This window comes from Neopelma chrysocephalum, unplaced genomic scaffold (genome assembly GCF_003984885.1).
Source record: "Neopelma chrysocephalum unplaced genomic scaffold, ASM398488v2 Primary Assembly neopelma1_77, whole genome shotgun sequence".
In the NCBI taxonomy this organism is placed as follows: domain Eukaryota; kingdom Metazoa; phylum Chordata; class Aves; order Passeriformes; family Pipridae; genus Neopelma; species Neopelma chrysocephalum.
The window spans coordinates 2,462,031-2,477,348 of record NW_020897738.1 but is presented as its reverse complement, the minus strand read 5'-3'; the positions used below and the strand labels follow the sequence as shown (position 1 = coordinate 2,477,348).

General features: G+C 55.8%; 1 protein-coding gene across 1 annotated transcript in view; it reads left to right on the top strand.

The window, feature by feature from the left end:
- Positions 1 to 14,601, top strand: part of SH2B3 (SH2B adaptor protein 3) — a 25,545-nt gene extending 10,944 nt beyond the window's left edge. Inside the window, 6 exon segments of the mRNA XM_027689652.1 lie at positions 8,332 to 8,433; positions 8,689 to 8,780; positions 8,891 to 8,982; positions 9,176 to 9,390; positions 9,713 to 9,884; positions 10,160 to 14,601. Coding sequence (XP_027545453.1) covers positions 8,332 to 8,433; positions 8,689 to 8,780; positions 8,891 to 8,982; positions 9,176 to 9,390; positions 9,713 to 9,884; positions 10,160 to 10,458 — 972 coding nt within the window. The 3' untranslated portion in view covers positions 10,459 to 14,601.
- Positions 14,602 to 15,318: the final 717 nt, after the last annotated feature.

The window sequence follows — 15,318 nt, the reverse complement described above, 5'->3', positions numbered from 1 at the left end:
TTTTTTTTTTCTCTTTTTTTTTTCTTTCTTTTTTTCCCCTTTCACCTGAATCTGGTTTCTCAGAACTGCCACCTCCTGAGCCAGCAGGTCCTGCACCCGGTTTTTGGTGCCTGCAGCTCTGGGTGGCAGCTGTTGCAGCATAGAATGGGGGACATCTCAATGTTGGGGTCTCCATCCCCCTCCCAGCTCCTCCTGGAGCTGCTTTGTATCTCCAAGAGTAATTGGAGCTGCTCAAACGTGGCCTTAAGTGACTCAGATGAGGATTTATGGAGAGGCAGTGGTGAAAGGGGAGCTTTCCTCCCTGGGACACCATGAGAAGGGTTTTGTCAGTGATGGGAAGCATCTCAGTGTCCCATCATTGCATCTCTGCTCCAGGGAAGAGCATGTTAGTGTCAGTTGGAATCTCCAGGAGCCTCATCCCTCTCCTGGCATCCTTCTCCTGGCATCTCCAGAGACCACATCCCTCTCCTGGCATCCTTCTCCCTGCATCCTCAAGGACTGCATCCCCCTCCTGGCAATCTTCTCCCTGCATCCCCAGGGTTTGCATTCCTCTCCTAGCATCCTTCTTCTGCCATGCTGCATCTCTCTCATGGCATTCATCTCCTGGCATCTCCAGGGGCTGCATCCTGAGCCAGTTGAAGATGTCCCATTAGACCTTTAAAAGATCCTTTCCAACCCAAACTGTTCTGTGATTCTATGATCCCTCTCTGAACATCCCTCTCCTGGCATTCCCAGGGACTGCATCCCTCTCCTGGCATCTCCACAAGCTGCATCCTGATCTGGTTGCTGTCCCTGCTCATTGCAGAGAGATTGGACTGGATGGCCTTTAAAGGTCCCTTCCAACCCAAGTTCTTCTAGGACTCTGTGATTCTATGATCCCTCTCCCGGCATCCTCAGGGACCACATCCCTCTCCCAGCAACCCCAAGGACCACATCCCTCTCATGGCCTCTCCCAAGTTCCACGTCCCTCTCCTGTCATCCTCAGGGAAATTTGCCACGGTGTACGAGCCAGAGGGGTTTGGGTGCCCTGAAATTCCCTTGGGAGAGGCCAAACCTCGCCGGAAGGCGGCCGGAGCTGCACCGAAACCCGCGCACAGACTTTCACTGTGAACAGGGCGGGTGGTGCATCCCTCGTGCTCCGCTTTCCGCTCGCTGTTCTTCGAAGGCGCCCAGGGCTGGGGCTTTGTGAGATTTTGGTGGTGACTTTTGCTCTATTTTTTCCCCCCTCTCTGTTTTTGGGTATCGCAGGGTGAGGGCGCGCGGGGGGGGGAGGGGTGGAGGGCGATGAGACAAAGGTTATTTGTCATTTATTAACCACAACTTTTTCCATCCTTGGTCATGCACGGAAAAAACACTTTTAGCAGCGTAACCACAGCGCCGGCGTTAATTGCTGAAGAGCGGAGTTTCTTATTTTGGAAACTGTGTTGCTGGGATGGAGCTCGACAGGGCCTGACTGGGTGTGAGGGTGCTGGATGGACCCCAACCTGTGCTTCCCCGGGTGCTGGGGTTGTGGGGTTTACAGAGATTTTACATCCTTGTTAACCCCATCCTTTAAAATCCACCCTTTTGGGGGGGTTTGTCCCACGGCTGTGCCCCCCCCAGAGCCTCCATCACAGGGATGCTGCTCAGGGTGGAAGCAACACATGAGAAGTGAGGGAAAAAAATGGAGATATTGAGCAAATCACAGGAAAAGGGGCTGGAAAAGCACTGAAGGAATGTGTTGCTTCCCCCCGAGCCTCCTGCAGATGGGGTGCGAAGGGCTGTGGGTGCTGCTGGGTGCTGGGTCCCCGCAGCCCATGTGAGATGCCCGGTGGGGGTTTTTGGGTGGTTGTCTCTTTTCTTCTTTCCTTTTTCTTTTTTTTTTTTTTTTCTCTTTTCACGGCCCAGGATGTGGTTGTTTCAAGGCTGAGAGCTGCTTCTTTCAAAGGTAAATATTTATGAGAGCCTGTGCAGGCAGCACAGGGTCTGGAAGGATTCAAGGATTCATCCCAGTGGTGGGGGTTTGTGTGGGATGGACCCTGCTCCTTCCCACCAGGCAGCTGGTCCTGGCTCAAAGTGATGCCCATGATGAGCGTTGTGATGTTCAATATTATGTGAAAAACAATCATTTTGAGCAAACTCACCAGGCAAGGGGCAGAAACCAAAATACCCATCCAGGGGGAATCGAGTGCTCCCATTTGGGCTTTTGAACCTTTTCCATCCTCCTGGGTGATGCAGAACCACTGCGTGATGCAAAACCTCAGGGTGATACAAAAATCCCAGGGCAATTTTGTGTGGAGCCTGTGGGGTCCATGCAGGACCCCCCCACATCCCTCTGGGGCTGGGATTTGGGATGACTCAGTCCTGGCTGCAGCCAGCTCCTGCTTGCACGCAGACACCTTGTTTACTTTCCATGCTTATTATTTATTCCAGGAAATTATTAAAGCAGCCCACGCTGGAACCGAGTTTGGCTTAAAATAAATAAAAAAAAAAACCAAAGGGCTGGCAAACGCCGCCTGTTTACAGATCCTGTTTATAGCCCCCATCTTCCTCAGCCCTGCTGTGACATGAACTGCCAGGCTCACTGGTTTGGGGGGGCTTTGCAGAGTTCTAGGGGCTTTGCAGTGATTTGGGGAGTTTGGGAATGTTGGCTCATTGGTGCAGAGCCGGGAGGTTCATCAGTGCACAAAGAGGAGCAGTCAGCCCTGGGGAAGGGCGGGGGTTCTGCCTGGAACCCCAAATCCATCCCCACAGGATTCACCCGGCAGCTCTCTGGAGGTTGTTTTGCAGCTCCCTGGGGTTCATTTGATAAGAAACAGGGGCTCAGTGTGGTGCTGGGGGTCCGGGCTGTGTTTTCTCCCGTGGCCGTTCGCTGGCGCTCGGCAGCCGCCCGGGATGGAACAGAAGGATCTTTGTGTCCCAGCCACCCCTGAGCCAGTGCTGCGGGCAGCACAACGGGGCCCCTTGTCACCCGGAGCACTGTCCCCTCGGGGATGGCTCTGTCCCCTGCCACGGCCTTCGGGGATGCTCGGAGACAGGGTGTCTTGGCAACTCCTTTGTGCCTCTGCTGTTGCCTTGAGGATACTGATGGGGGCTTGGGGTGGGCAGAGAGGGGTTTTGGGGAGGTAGTGGATGGGGTCTGGGTGGCTTGAGCTCATAGAGCAGGATCACCTGACCAGCAGGAAACACCTCTTGTGTTCCTGTTTAACAGAGGCAGGAAAACTCCTACCTCCAGTTCCCCAGCCCAGAACAGAGGGCCCATGATGGTGCCACTGCAGACAGCAGGTTTCAGAGTGAACAACCTCTGCCTGCAGAGGCAGGAGAGTGTCATCCTGGGGTCACGGGGAGCTGAGCTGGGGGTCCCTGCAGTAGGTGCTGGAGGCACGTGGGAGGACTGAATCAGTGGGATCCTTGCATTGGCACAGGACCAGTCCCCTTGGGATCTCCCATGGTGCAAATGCCTGATGAGAAGCATTGGGATTATGTGCTATCAACCCCCTGGAGCACTGGGATTATCCACTGGAGGACAGAGGGATTAGTCATGCTGCAGGTCCCTGAGGATGAATACTAGAATTAGCCATGCTGCAGATCCCTGAGGATGGACACTGGGATTAGCTGTGGTGCAGATTCCTGAGGATGAATAACAGGATTAGTTGTGGTGCAGATCCCTGAGGAGGAACACCAGGATTAGTTGTGGTGCAGATCCCTGAGGATTAGCTGTGGTGCAAACACCCAAGGACATGTGCTGGGATTATTTATGGTGCAAAGTCCTCAAGGATGTGTTGGGTTTAACTATGGTGAAACTCCCAAGAGCAAACACTGGGATTATCTGCCACACAAAATCCCCAAGGATGAACACTGGGATTACCTGTGGTGCAAACCCCTGAGGACAATGGCTGCTGCAGCAGACACCCTGCACCCTCCAGCGTGACCCTTGGAGCCCTCGCAGCCCCACAGGACCCTGCTGGTTCTCCCTGCTGGCACAATGGGATTTGTTTCCCTTCCTGCTCACCTGGCATTCCCTGGAACAGGGCTGTGTCCCTCTGAGCTCCTGGGAAACTTCACAAAACTCCCCAGGGCTGTAGGCACAGGATGTGGTTTTGTGCCAGCACAACCTGGCTGCTGTGGATCTTGGTGTCTGTCCATCTGTCTGTCCCCCATGGCCGGACTGAGCTGGGCCTGGGCGCTGCGGCTCCAGCTGAGGTTTGTCCCTTGCGTAAGGGGGACATGGTGGGCTCCGAGATTTACGAGAAGTGACAAATCTCACCCGTATCCGTCGGGGACCTTGCACAAGGGCTTGGGCACTTCCCCACCTCCCGCGTATGACTCAGAGTGGAAGGGAGAGAGCCGGCCTGGGGAAATCCCAGAGTGTGGAGGGGCCGTGGCAGCAGCTGCTGCATTCCAAGGATTTTGCTCTGTACAAACGTGGCCTGACGGCCCAGCCACGATCATCATCATCGTGAGACTGCCATCGTCACTGTGCCACTGCTGTCATCACTGTGCCACTGTCATCATCACTGTGACACTGCCATTGTCACCATGCCACTGGCATCATCACCGTGACACTGCCATCGTCAGCACACCATTGCCATCATGGCTGTGTCACTGCCATCACCATCGTGCCACCACCCGCATCACTGTGCCACTGCCGTCGTCACCAAAGCGCCACTGTCATTGTTGTGCCACCGCCATCATCACTGTGCCACCACCCTCATCACGGTGCCATTGCTGTCATTGCTGCGCCACCACTGTCATCCCTGTGCCACCACTACCTTTGCTAGCAGGGGACTGGGCACTGGCCAAATCAACTGGGAAGGGTGAATGGCTCCAGCTCCCTCCCATGCAAACCAGCACTGTGGGCAGTGGCAGCATTTTGGGGACCTGTCAAGAATCAGCAGAGCCCGAGGGGTGCCTGGGGGGGCGGTGGGTGCAGCACCCTGGTGGTGCCTGGGCAGTGCTGGTGCTGGTCAAACAGAGAGCTACCGGTGGCTCTCTGGGTGTGGGCAGCATGGCAGTGAGATTTTGGTCTCATTCTTGGAAAACTGGCTGCCTCCCTCCTCATCTGAGCACAAAAAGCCCCCCCAGCACCCACAGTGTCCCCTGAGCATCCAGACAGGTTGTCCTTCTCATGGTGTCATGGTGAGATTTTTCCTGGCATGTGTGGGTGAGCTGGGAGGAGCTTTGCTGCCAAAAAGCCCCATAAATCCAAATATCCTTGTTGGAGAGGTGTGGAGTGACCCGCCATGCTGAGCCTCCGGGCAGTGGTTCCCCACCAAAGGCACGCAGAAGGCGCTGTGGGGGCTGCTGGGGGGACATCACCAGGAAAGGAGCCGGTGGCACAGGCAGCTCACTGGCACTGTGGCCACTGGCACCACCTAGACACAGGGAGTGCAGAAAGCTGCTGGTGCCGGTGCTGTGGCGAGGGCTGGGACCGGGGTTTGCCAGGAGGAAACGCAGCAGCTCCGCACTGGCACCGCCCGCGCGCAGCTGTGACCTTGGCATGACCTCCATCCGCGCTCCTGGCACGGCCACGGCGCCGGGCTGGCGTCGGGCTCCTTCCCAGCTTTGGGAGGAGCTGGAAAACCCCACTTTCTCCCGGCTGCCCTGCCCTCCCCAGGTGTGTGGTGACCGTGGGTGCTGTGGTGGCACTGCCTGTGCTGTGCTGGTTATTCCCCTGCTGTGCTGGTGCTGCCCGTGGCACCCCATGGGGATGGCAGGGGTCAGAGATGTTGGGAGATGGAGTGGGGGTGAGGTGTCATCCCTGGGTTTGGCTCCAGTGGGATGCTCAGGAGGGAATTCTGTTTTAGGGGCATTTTCCTCCACCTACCAATCAGTCCCATGTCACCTGGTGCTGGAAACAGCTCTGGCCTGGCTGAAGCTTTGTATTTTTGATCTGTAGAAAAATTCCCTGCAAAGAACAAAAATGCAAATTCTGCTGTATTCCAGTAGGTACTGAGAGCTGGTGTGGCTCCTCTGTCCCCACCCTATGGAACTGTCATGTCCATTGGTGGCCAGATGTCCCCAGCAGTGCTCAGCCACTGTCAGCTCCCACAGGGAGAGAAATTTGGGGGGTTCAGGCTGGATCCTGTTGCCTTCAGCTCTGTGAGCTGGAGATTACCTGTGACACACCCCAGGGTGTGTCATGCCTAGTTTGCATGCCAGGTGTCAGGACTGGGAATGCCACAGCGATGGCATGGTGGCAGCTCAGTTCTGGGGGCTTTGGGAGTGCAGCTTCATGGGGTGTCATGTCCCCAGGTGATTCTGGGAATTCTGAACCTGGTGCTGGGCTTTCCCCCATGTGCACAGGATCCTTTAGGGAGCAGTGGGGTGAAGTCTCCACGTGGGAGCTGATGCTGATGGGGTTGGAGGCTGAGCTGGGGCAACATCTTGAGCATGCTGAGCATCCTGAGCGCCCCAAGCCAGGCTGCGTTGGGGGTTCCCCAACCCCACAGCGCTGCTGGGGCACCTCTCCTGCCGAGAAGGAGCCCGTGGGTGCTGGGTGAACACATGGTGTGTTGAGTGTGCAGTTTTGGTTACTGAGAAATCCCTTTCCTCGAACGGGGCATCTTGTGGCGAGCGCGGCGGTTCGGGGAGCGCAGGTACCGTGCCTGTGGTTGGCACTTCTCCGAAGCCAGACTGGCTTTTCGGGCACCGTATCTCTCTGCTGCATCATTTCCTTCTCCCCTCACGCTCCCTGTCTGCGCTCCCCATGCCAAGAGACGCAGGGGGCTTCACAGAACTCCCTTTTCCTGGAATTTCACACTTTCCTAAGAAGCCGACCCCAACACCGTGGTTGGGATGGTGATAAAACCCGCTCGGGGACGTGCTGGACGTCACTACCCGTGTGCGGGAAAGCAGCCAGGATGGGCGATCCTTTCACTTTTCTCTGTGCAGGACTTTGCACGGGGCACGGTTGTGTTCCAAGGACGGCAGAAAAATCAAATTCCTTGGGAATAAAGCACCAGCGCCAGCGCAGCGGCTCACGGCACTTCTGGTCCCGCTGGTGACAGTGATTGCAGCACAGCACAGCACAGCACAGCACAGCTGCAATCACTGTCACCAGCGGGCCCGGAGGTGCCAGAGCCACCGTGGTGTCACCAGCCCTGTTGCAATGACGCCGTACACGGGCGACTTCTAAGAACTTTCTTTTCGGTGCAGCTCGGTGCTGATAAGGGCTGATCCCTCTCACGCTGCATTTCCGGCCCCAAAGTACACCAAGTCCTCAGGGGAGAGAGGGAGGGAGGAGGGGGGATGGAAGAAAAAAAAGCACAGCTAGATATGGTTTGGTTGGGTGACCATGGAGTGTGTCCAGTGGGGACATTCTTGGGGTCATACAGGTGATTTGGGGACATAGTGGGTGCGGGTTTGCCATGAGTATCACAAGACTGGAGCAGAATTTGGGCAGTTTGGTTGGCAAATGCTGTGGTGGGGTGAAGCACCACAGCCTGGCATCTGTGTGGGGACAGTGGCTGTGGATTCGAGAGGACCACTGGAGCCAGCAGCCCATGGGATGCTAAAGCCACTGCGTGAATCACAGCCAGCCAAAATTCTGTCGTGCAGCAAGCCTAGCACAGGAGGATGAGTGTGCCCGGCACATGGTGGCACTGCCTGGGCTTTGCTGGGATGCATGGAGTGGCTCTGGCCACAGGGATGAGCACCACGGGTTGGCTCTATTCTCCAGCACCAGTGCAAGGGTCCCCCAGCAGCTTTCCACCCCCCTGGCACTCCGAGTCAGCCCAGTCCTGGTGATGGGCTGGGTGCCACGTGCCGCAGCCTCCCGGTGGTCAGCGGCTCTCGCTCGCCGGCACACGGGGCGGCAGAGGAACCGAAAGCTGCCGGAGGGGTATTATTAACCTCTCTGGAAGTGTTTGCTCAGCATTCTGTCACGTGCCTGTGTCAGTGCCAAACCTGTCGGAGCGCTCTTGGCACGCCACTGCTGACCCTTGTACCCGTGAGCAGGGTGTTCCCTGCCTGCACCCCACGTTCCCCATCCTCCCTGGAATGCACTGCCGTGCTGGGAATCCACTTCTCCCTCCTTTCCTCCACCCATCCCTCTACTGCAGGGTCCCTGGGGCTGCTGAGATGGGTCTGGGTGTCACTTGGCCCCGCTGGCGTTCCCTGACAGCAGCCAGGCAGTGCCCTGCAGGGTATTTCCTTGCCCCATGGGGTATTTCCTCGCTCCACAGGGTATTTCCATGCTGATGTGGTATTTCCCTGGAGAGCTGGGTATTTCCTTGCTGGCTGCTGTGCCTCAGGTGGCTCCTGGTCCTGACAGAGCAGTGGGGTGGGGGGCAGTGTATTGTGATGCAGAGGGTGTTGGGGCTCAGCTCAGTCTCCATGTTCCCTCCACAGGGTTCCAAGCCAAAGCTCCATGTCGCCTGCTCCACCGTGCAGGAGGTGCGGAGGTGCACCCGCCTCGAGATGCCCGATAACCTCCACACCTTCGTCCTCAAGGTAGGACCTGCTGGAGGGGTCCACAGCCTCCCCTGAGGACTTTCCCACCCTCTGGGGCGCACGTGGCTCCCAAAAGCTCCCGTGCCAAATTTCAGTTCCTCTTCCCATCCCGGGAGGGGATGCACAGGGGGATGTGGTGTGCAGGGCGGGGGATGTCTGTCCCTGCCAGGGTCATGAGCATGGGTGGGTGGGTGGGAGGGGGGATGCACATCTGTCTCTCTCTGAAGCCCCCCGTCCCTCTCCAATGTCCCCCAGGTCACCAACGCCACCGACATCCTGTTTGAGGCCGGGGATGAGCAGCAGCTCAACTCCTGGACGGCCGAGATCCGGGAGTGTGTCCGCAGGGGGTAAGCGCCCGCTGGGTGTCCCTGAGCCTGGGGATGGGGACAATGGCTCCATGTCCTCCAACACAGGCTGGCCCCCACCACCAGCACTCAGCTTCTCCCATTTCCAGCAGGTCCGACGCGGGTGACCCCGAGCTCCTGGTGTGCCGGCACCCCGACCCCGCAGCCACCAGCCCCACCACCAGCACCGACCCCCTCGGCCAAGGTGAGCAACGGGGACACCCAGGGCACCCTGGGGACAGAATATCCCTTGCCAGGGGTCACCGTGTCCAGCCATGACTGGGCTGATTTAGCTTCCCCTTTGGCATGATAGGGGGGCAGAGCCAGAGGGCAGGGGGACGGGGGCTGTGGGCAGGGGTCCCCACTTCCCAGGGACACTCATCCCTGTGCCCCAGCAGTGGCGACGCCAGGGGGCCCGGGGGAGGCGGCAGGGCCGAAGATGGAGCAGTTCCTCTCCTCCTGCCCCTGGTTCCACGGGCCCATCTCCCGCGTGAAGGCGGCTCAGCTGGTGCAGCTGGGGGGGCTGGAGGGCCACGGTGTGTTCCTGGTGCGGCAGAGCGAGACACGCCGCGGCGAGTACGTGCTCACCTTCAACTTCCAGGGCAGAGCCAAGGTACGGGCGGGAGAGGGCTGGGATGGGGAGGGGAGTCTCGCAGGAGCCCCTCGGGCAGCCCCCCTGCTGCAGCACAGTCCCTGTCCCACCACATCCCACCCCAGGGAGGTGCTCTCCTGCTCCCTGTCTTGATGCTTGTAGTGGGTTGGTGGCCCCATCCCTGCTCCTGGGGGGCAAAAATCTCCAGGGGATTGCAGGCTGGGGATGCAGCACATCGTGCTACAGCCATTTGTGTCCCCCCACCCCAAATACCCCTATGTCCCCACTGTCGGCTCCAGGAGGGAGCGGGTGGGAGGGTAACAGGTCTGTCTCCTCCCCGCAGCACCTGCGGCTGGCACTGACGGAGCGAGGCCAGTGCCGGGTCCAGCACCTCCGCTTCTCCTCCATCGTGGAGATGCTGCACCACTTCCACCGCTACCCCATCCCGCTGGAGTGCGGCACGGCCTGCGACGTCCGGCTCTCCAGCTACGTCGTGGTCCTGCCCCACTCACAAGGTGTGCAGGGATGGGGAGGTTCCCTGGGGTGCAGGGATGGAGGGTGCCCAGAGCTGGGCTCTGGTGGGCTGCCCCGAGCTGGGCCCTTTGTTTGCACACAGAGGGGGGAAGTGGAAGCATCCGGGCAGTGGCACAAAAGGTGACTCCCGAGCTCCCAGCTTCCTCTTTTGAGAAAGGAGAAGCTGCTCCCCATGTCAGCGGGGGGGGGGTCATGGGATGCACCCTACAACCCCCACGACACAGCACCCTGACCACCCATCTCCTGCGTCCCCCAGCAGCTCCCAGCTCCAGCACCACGGTCCCTCTCCCGCTGCCTGTCTCCGGCTGGAGCCCCGAGTTCAGCCTCGCCCCTGCCGGCTCCTCCTGCCCCCACGGTGCCGACGAGGCACCCCCAGGCCCCCCTTCAGAGCAGATCTTCCACCTGGTGCCGCCGCCGGCCGAGCTGGCGCAGAGCCTGCGCCCCAGCAGGATCCCCCCAGCCCCCAGGCCCCGGCCCCGCGAGTCGGACTACGAGGTGGAGGCACCGGGCCGGGGCCACGTCCGTGCCATCGACAACCAGTACACGCCGCTCTGACTGGTGCCACGCCAGCACTGGGATGCACTTTCGGGTGGAGAAATCCTAGAGACCTTCTGGGGATCCATCGAGAGAAAGAATGTACCTGTTTCTTCCTTCTGGTTAGGGATGATTATTTTATTTTCGCAAGGAAGGGGGTAATTTTTCACTCCTGTACGGGTGTGCTCCCTCTCATTGGCCTGTTAAAGGGCCTTTTATTGTTATTTTTGTTGTTATTCTCAAAGCTTTCTCATTACTGTTTACACACCGCTCGTGCCTGTGCCCCCGTGTGCCGAGCGCCGCGACGCCAGGCTCGGCCTCCCACCTTCCTCCCAGCGAAGGAACCAGGGTCTGTGTTACACCCACAGAATTGGAGAAAGGTAAAAAAAACCCAGGAAACCAAGAAAAACAAGGATTATAAATTCATTGACAAGTTGCTGCTCTGGGCCCTGTCCTCCTGCCCCAACATGTGCTGCCGCTGCCAAACCCACCAGCAAAGTCCAACCTGAGCTGAGCTCCTGCGACGGGCGCGAGCGGGGTTTGGGCTTTATTTTTAGATAAGGCAAAAACTGGCTTTTCTTGCACTTCTTTTTTAACCCAGCACAGCCACAGTCACTCCCTGCACCAGCCAGGGGGATGCTCACCTCGCTTGCCCAGCTAATTGAGATGTGAACACTAATTGCTCCATCCTTAATCATGTCACCAGCTGAGAACTAACACAGAGACTGACAGCAAACCACTCCTGCTGGTGATGGAGGGGCTCTATCCTGGTGATGGAGACATTTTATCCCAGTCACTGAGACATTTTATCCCAGTGATGGGCACATTCTATCCCGATGGTGGAATAGTTTTATCTCGATGTTGGAACTGTTTTATCCTGGTGATGGAACCATTTTATCCCAGTGATGAAACTGTTCTACCCCGGTGATGGAACCGTTCTATCCCGGTGATTGGAAGCATTTTAGGCACAAATTTGAAGTCAGTTTTTCCCCCAGATGTTTTCTCACCTCACCAGCTCAGCACACCCTGCTGTCACTTGCCTTTTCCCGCCCAAAACACTGTGTCACCAAGAATTTGGTGGTATTTAAAGCTACACAGGCAAGGGGGGGTTCCTTGGACACCTCCTCACCTGGAGGAAAAACCTGTCCCAGCAAATCCCTGGGTGTCAAGATCCCCTGATCCCCAATCTCCGCTGCTGTTTCCAAGCCCTGGTGCTGCTTCACCTGCCGGGGCCTGGGGCAGCCGTAGGAGAGGAACCACTTCTTAGAAGCTGCCGTTATTTTAAGAATGAGGAAGGGCTGGAGCTGTTGCAACACCCGGGGGGAGGATGTTCACAGCATTCAACTTCCAGATTTCCCAGCGTAGCCCCCGGGATTTCGGCTGCAGAACTTGCCTTGAGATTGCCTTCCAGAAAGCTTTTGATTTCTATTTTTCCTTGAAATTGCAGTACAGGTGGGAGCCCTCAGGAGCATTAACATTTAGGAATTAATTTGAAAACAAGCAAACACAAAGCCTTGTTGGGCTGAGTTAGGGAATTTCACAAAAATCCAGCCTCTAGGCCGGGCTTTGCCGTGAAGCCAGTGCTTGGTGAGCCCAGTTGGTAGCCAAAGCCTGAGGAGCCAAGGTCAGGAGCTGAAGGGCAAATCCCGGTGCTGTGGGGCAAGGCCAAAATATCCAGGGCCAAAAACAGCTTAGGGAATGGCTGTGAGAGCAAATCTGGGTTTACAAGTCACAGTCAAAGGATGAGACTGGGAGAAACAGGAACCATCAACTCAAGAAACCATTTAGGATTTGCATTTTATGCCTCCCCATCACTTGCTCCAGCTTTCCCCTGGGTTTTGTGCATTTAGAGCAGGCAAAGGCTTTTTTTCCTCCTTTCTCTTGAAAACGGGTGCACAGGGAGGAATCCTACTTTTCCATGGGGATCAGCATTCCCAGCACTCAGCACATGCTGTCACACACTCACTCCTGAAACCAGAGCACTAAGAGCAAATTGCACTGGTCCAGCTCCTCCAGCACTGCCAGAGGCTGACGGGGAAACAAAGGCAGCCCTGTCCTCCTGGAGCTCCTCAGCTGTATCCGCATCCCATTTTCCTGCCTGGAGCAGCACAAAGGCTGCATCCAGTGGCAGGAGCACATCTCTGAGCTGGTTTGTGCCAGGCAAGTCAGCTCCCTCCATCACTAATAAATAACTCCCCGTGGTCTGCATTTGCAGGGATGGGGAAGGGAAGGGGAGGAAGCACACACAAGTTATCTCCTTTCCTTGTTAAGTGCCTGGTTCCCAAAGCCTTGGAAAACACATACACATGCTAAATCTTGCTAAGATTCCTGATTTTAGTCCCACTGAGCACCAGGGAGCTGCGTTCAAAGGGGTTTTTCCCCCAAAAAATGAGGTTGTCTCGCCTGAATCTCCCTACATCTGCAGAGAAAGGATGGGCTGGGAAAAGGGATCACTCTTCACAGCCGGTGCAGCCCTTGCCAGATGAATCCACATAAATCCCTGCCAGATCAATCAGATGCTGCTGGGGTGGGTTGTTTTGGCATTCCAGGGCTTATTGTTCCAGTGCCAGAACCGTAACATGCATGTGCATGTGGTGTTTTTAACCTGCAGCTTAATTGCAAGGGGTTTCTCTGCAGCTGAAGTGGAAATTGCTGTGCTTGATTACCAAAATATATGTTTGGTTCATTGTCACCCCAGCAGCTGCTTCCCCTGTGCAAACAAACTCCTGTTCTTCCCGCCCGTGAGCAGTGGGAAAGTCACTCTGATTATTTCATAGTTATATCCATCCCAAAACTCACCAACGAGGGAGCCAAGGGTTTTCCAGCCCTCCCAGCTCCGTCATCTCCCCATCTCAGACTCACTATGGTCCTGACCCAGCTGCACCAGGACCTGAAGCGATTTTTGGGTTATTTCCCAAGCTCCTGGGGACTGAGTTTGACATCCCGTTTCTCCTAGAAAGCATCTGGTTTGTGACACGGGTCAGAGCCCGACACGCAGTCCCACCTCTGCTCCTGCCAGCACGTTCCTCCAGCCCACAAGGCACCCAATCCTTGATTAGAGCAGGGGGCAAAGAGCATTAACCGTTCCATCCTATGGAATGTAAGCAACTTGCAGGAATCTTTATAATCTTGGGACTTGGGAGAAGATAAGGCTGAGCAGGTTTAGTTCCTCAGCCCATGTGGGCTTTTATTGGTGTTTATGAGGTCTCAGTGTTGAGTTTTGGGAGGAGGGGAAGCCAAAGGAAGAGCCTCCAGGTGGCTCCACACAGGTACAGCCACCTCTGAAATAGAAGTCAGGTGACCCCAGTTGTGCCTTGGCCCTGGAGATGGAACATGAGTTTGGATCCAACCTAACTAAGCCACAACCCACGGCAGCGGCTCTGGAGGCCCTTCCTGGTGGCCTCTCCCAGGAGAGGCTGTTTGGGGTGGGAACCCCATTTCATCCAGCTACTCAGGGCAGGTTTTGGCAATAAAGATGCAAACCAGGCAGTGCCTTCTCTCTGTGGGACAGCAGAGACCTGGCTTAGGGCATAACCCAAGCCTTGGGTCCAGCCACAACTCCTCCCCCTCATCTTCATCTTCATAAACCACTTGCTGTTTGCTGACAGAACCCCCTGCTCTGTGGCTTCTTCATGTCCTTGTGGGTGTCAGGTTCTGCAGAAGTCCATGATCTAAAGCATTATTTGATGTCTCCCTCCCTCCCACATCCCAGCACCAGCAGGTACCAAACACTGACACCTCCACTCCTCACCTCACTGAAACTATTTTGGGGCAAAGCTTATAGGAAGAGATCCGGGGATAAGCCAAAGCTTCTCCTTTCTAATTTGGACCACCAAACACTGGCATTACCAGTATTCCAAATTTTAATTTTAGCTTGTTTGATCCAAACAGCCCCAACCTTCACCAGCAACTCCCAGGGACGCAACTGTGTGTTCCCAAACTCAGCCTTCAGCAGGACGATTAAAGCCAACATTTTGTTGGGACTTAATTAATTTGAAAATTCTACTTTTCACTGGCACAGAAAAGTTCTTCTTGTATAGTAATTTTTTCTACATATTGTTTCTGTATGTACTGTACAAGTAACTTATTCTTGAATAATGCGATTTTACCGTAATATAAAAAAAAATCTGCTCTTAATAAACTGTTTTTAGAACTCGTTTCTCACTTTTAGTCTTTAGTCTGATTCTCTCCAGGTGCCTGGATGCTGTTTTAGTAGGTACTGGGTGCTAAAAGGCAGAAATGTTCCCCTAGACATGAAAAAGAAGCCAAGAGCCTGTGTCTACAGACTTATTGAAGGAGTCTCGTCCCAAATGACAGTGATGGTCCGTGGCTTTGATTCCCACCTGAACAGGAATTTGGTACATTTTTCTGCTGTGTTGACCTGGAAGGATTCAGAGAGGAGCTTGTACAGTTGATTTGCTCTGCCATGAAGTGCAGCTGTTCTACAGCCCAGTTAAACCAGCACCACTTTGGTTCGTCCCCACAGGACACCACACAGGGGTCAGGAGGGCACAGCACTTTGAGCAGGGATCAGTCTGTCTCCCATCTTTTTACCAGGCATTTTGCTAGGGAATTCTTACCCTGATTCCTTCCTTTCCTTCTCCAGCAGCACCACCGACATATGATTTTATCACCTTAAGTTGTGTAGTTTTTATCACCTCAAGGCCCAGCTGGGACATTTTTGGTGACACCACCCAGAGCTGAGGCACCAGGGAATCCACTTGAACACAAAACCTTGTTAAAAAACTTCTCTGAACTTGTGATTTTCAAACCTTTCACTTGTCTTTGCAATGCCCCACGAGGGGATCTGGATTCAGAACATGACAGACCCCGGGCAAAGCTCAGCTGGAGACCACAGTACAGCCAGAGACTGGTAAATCA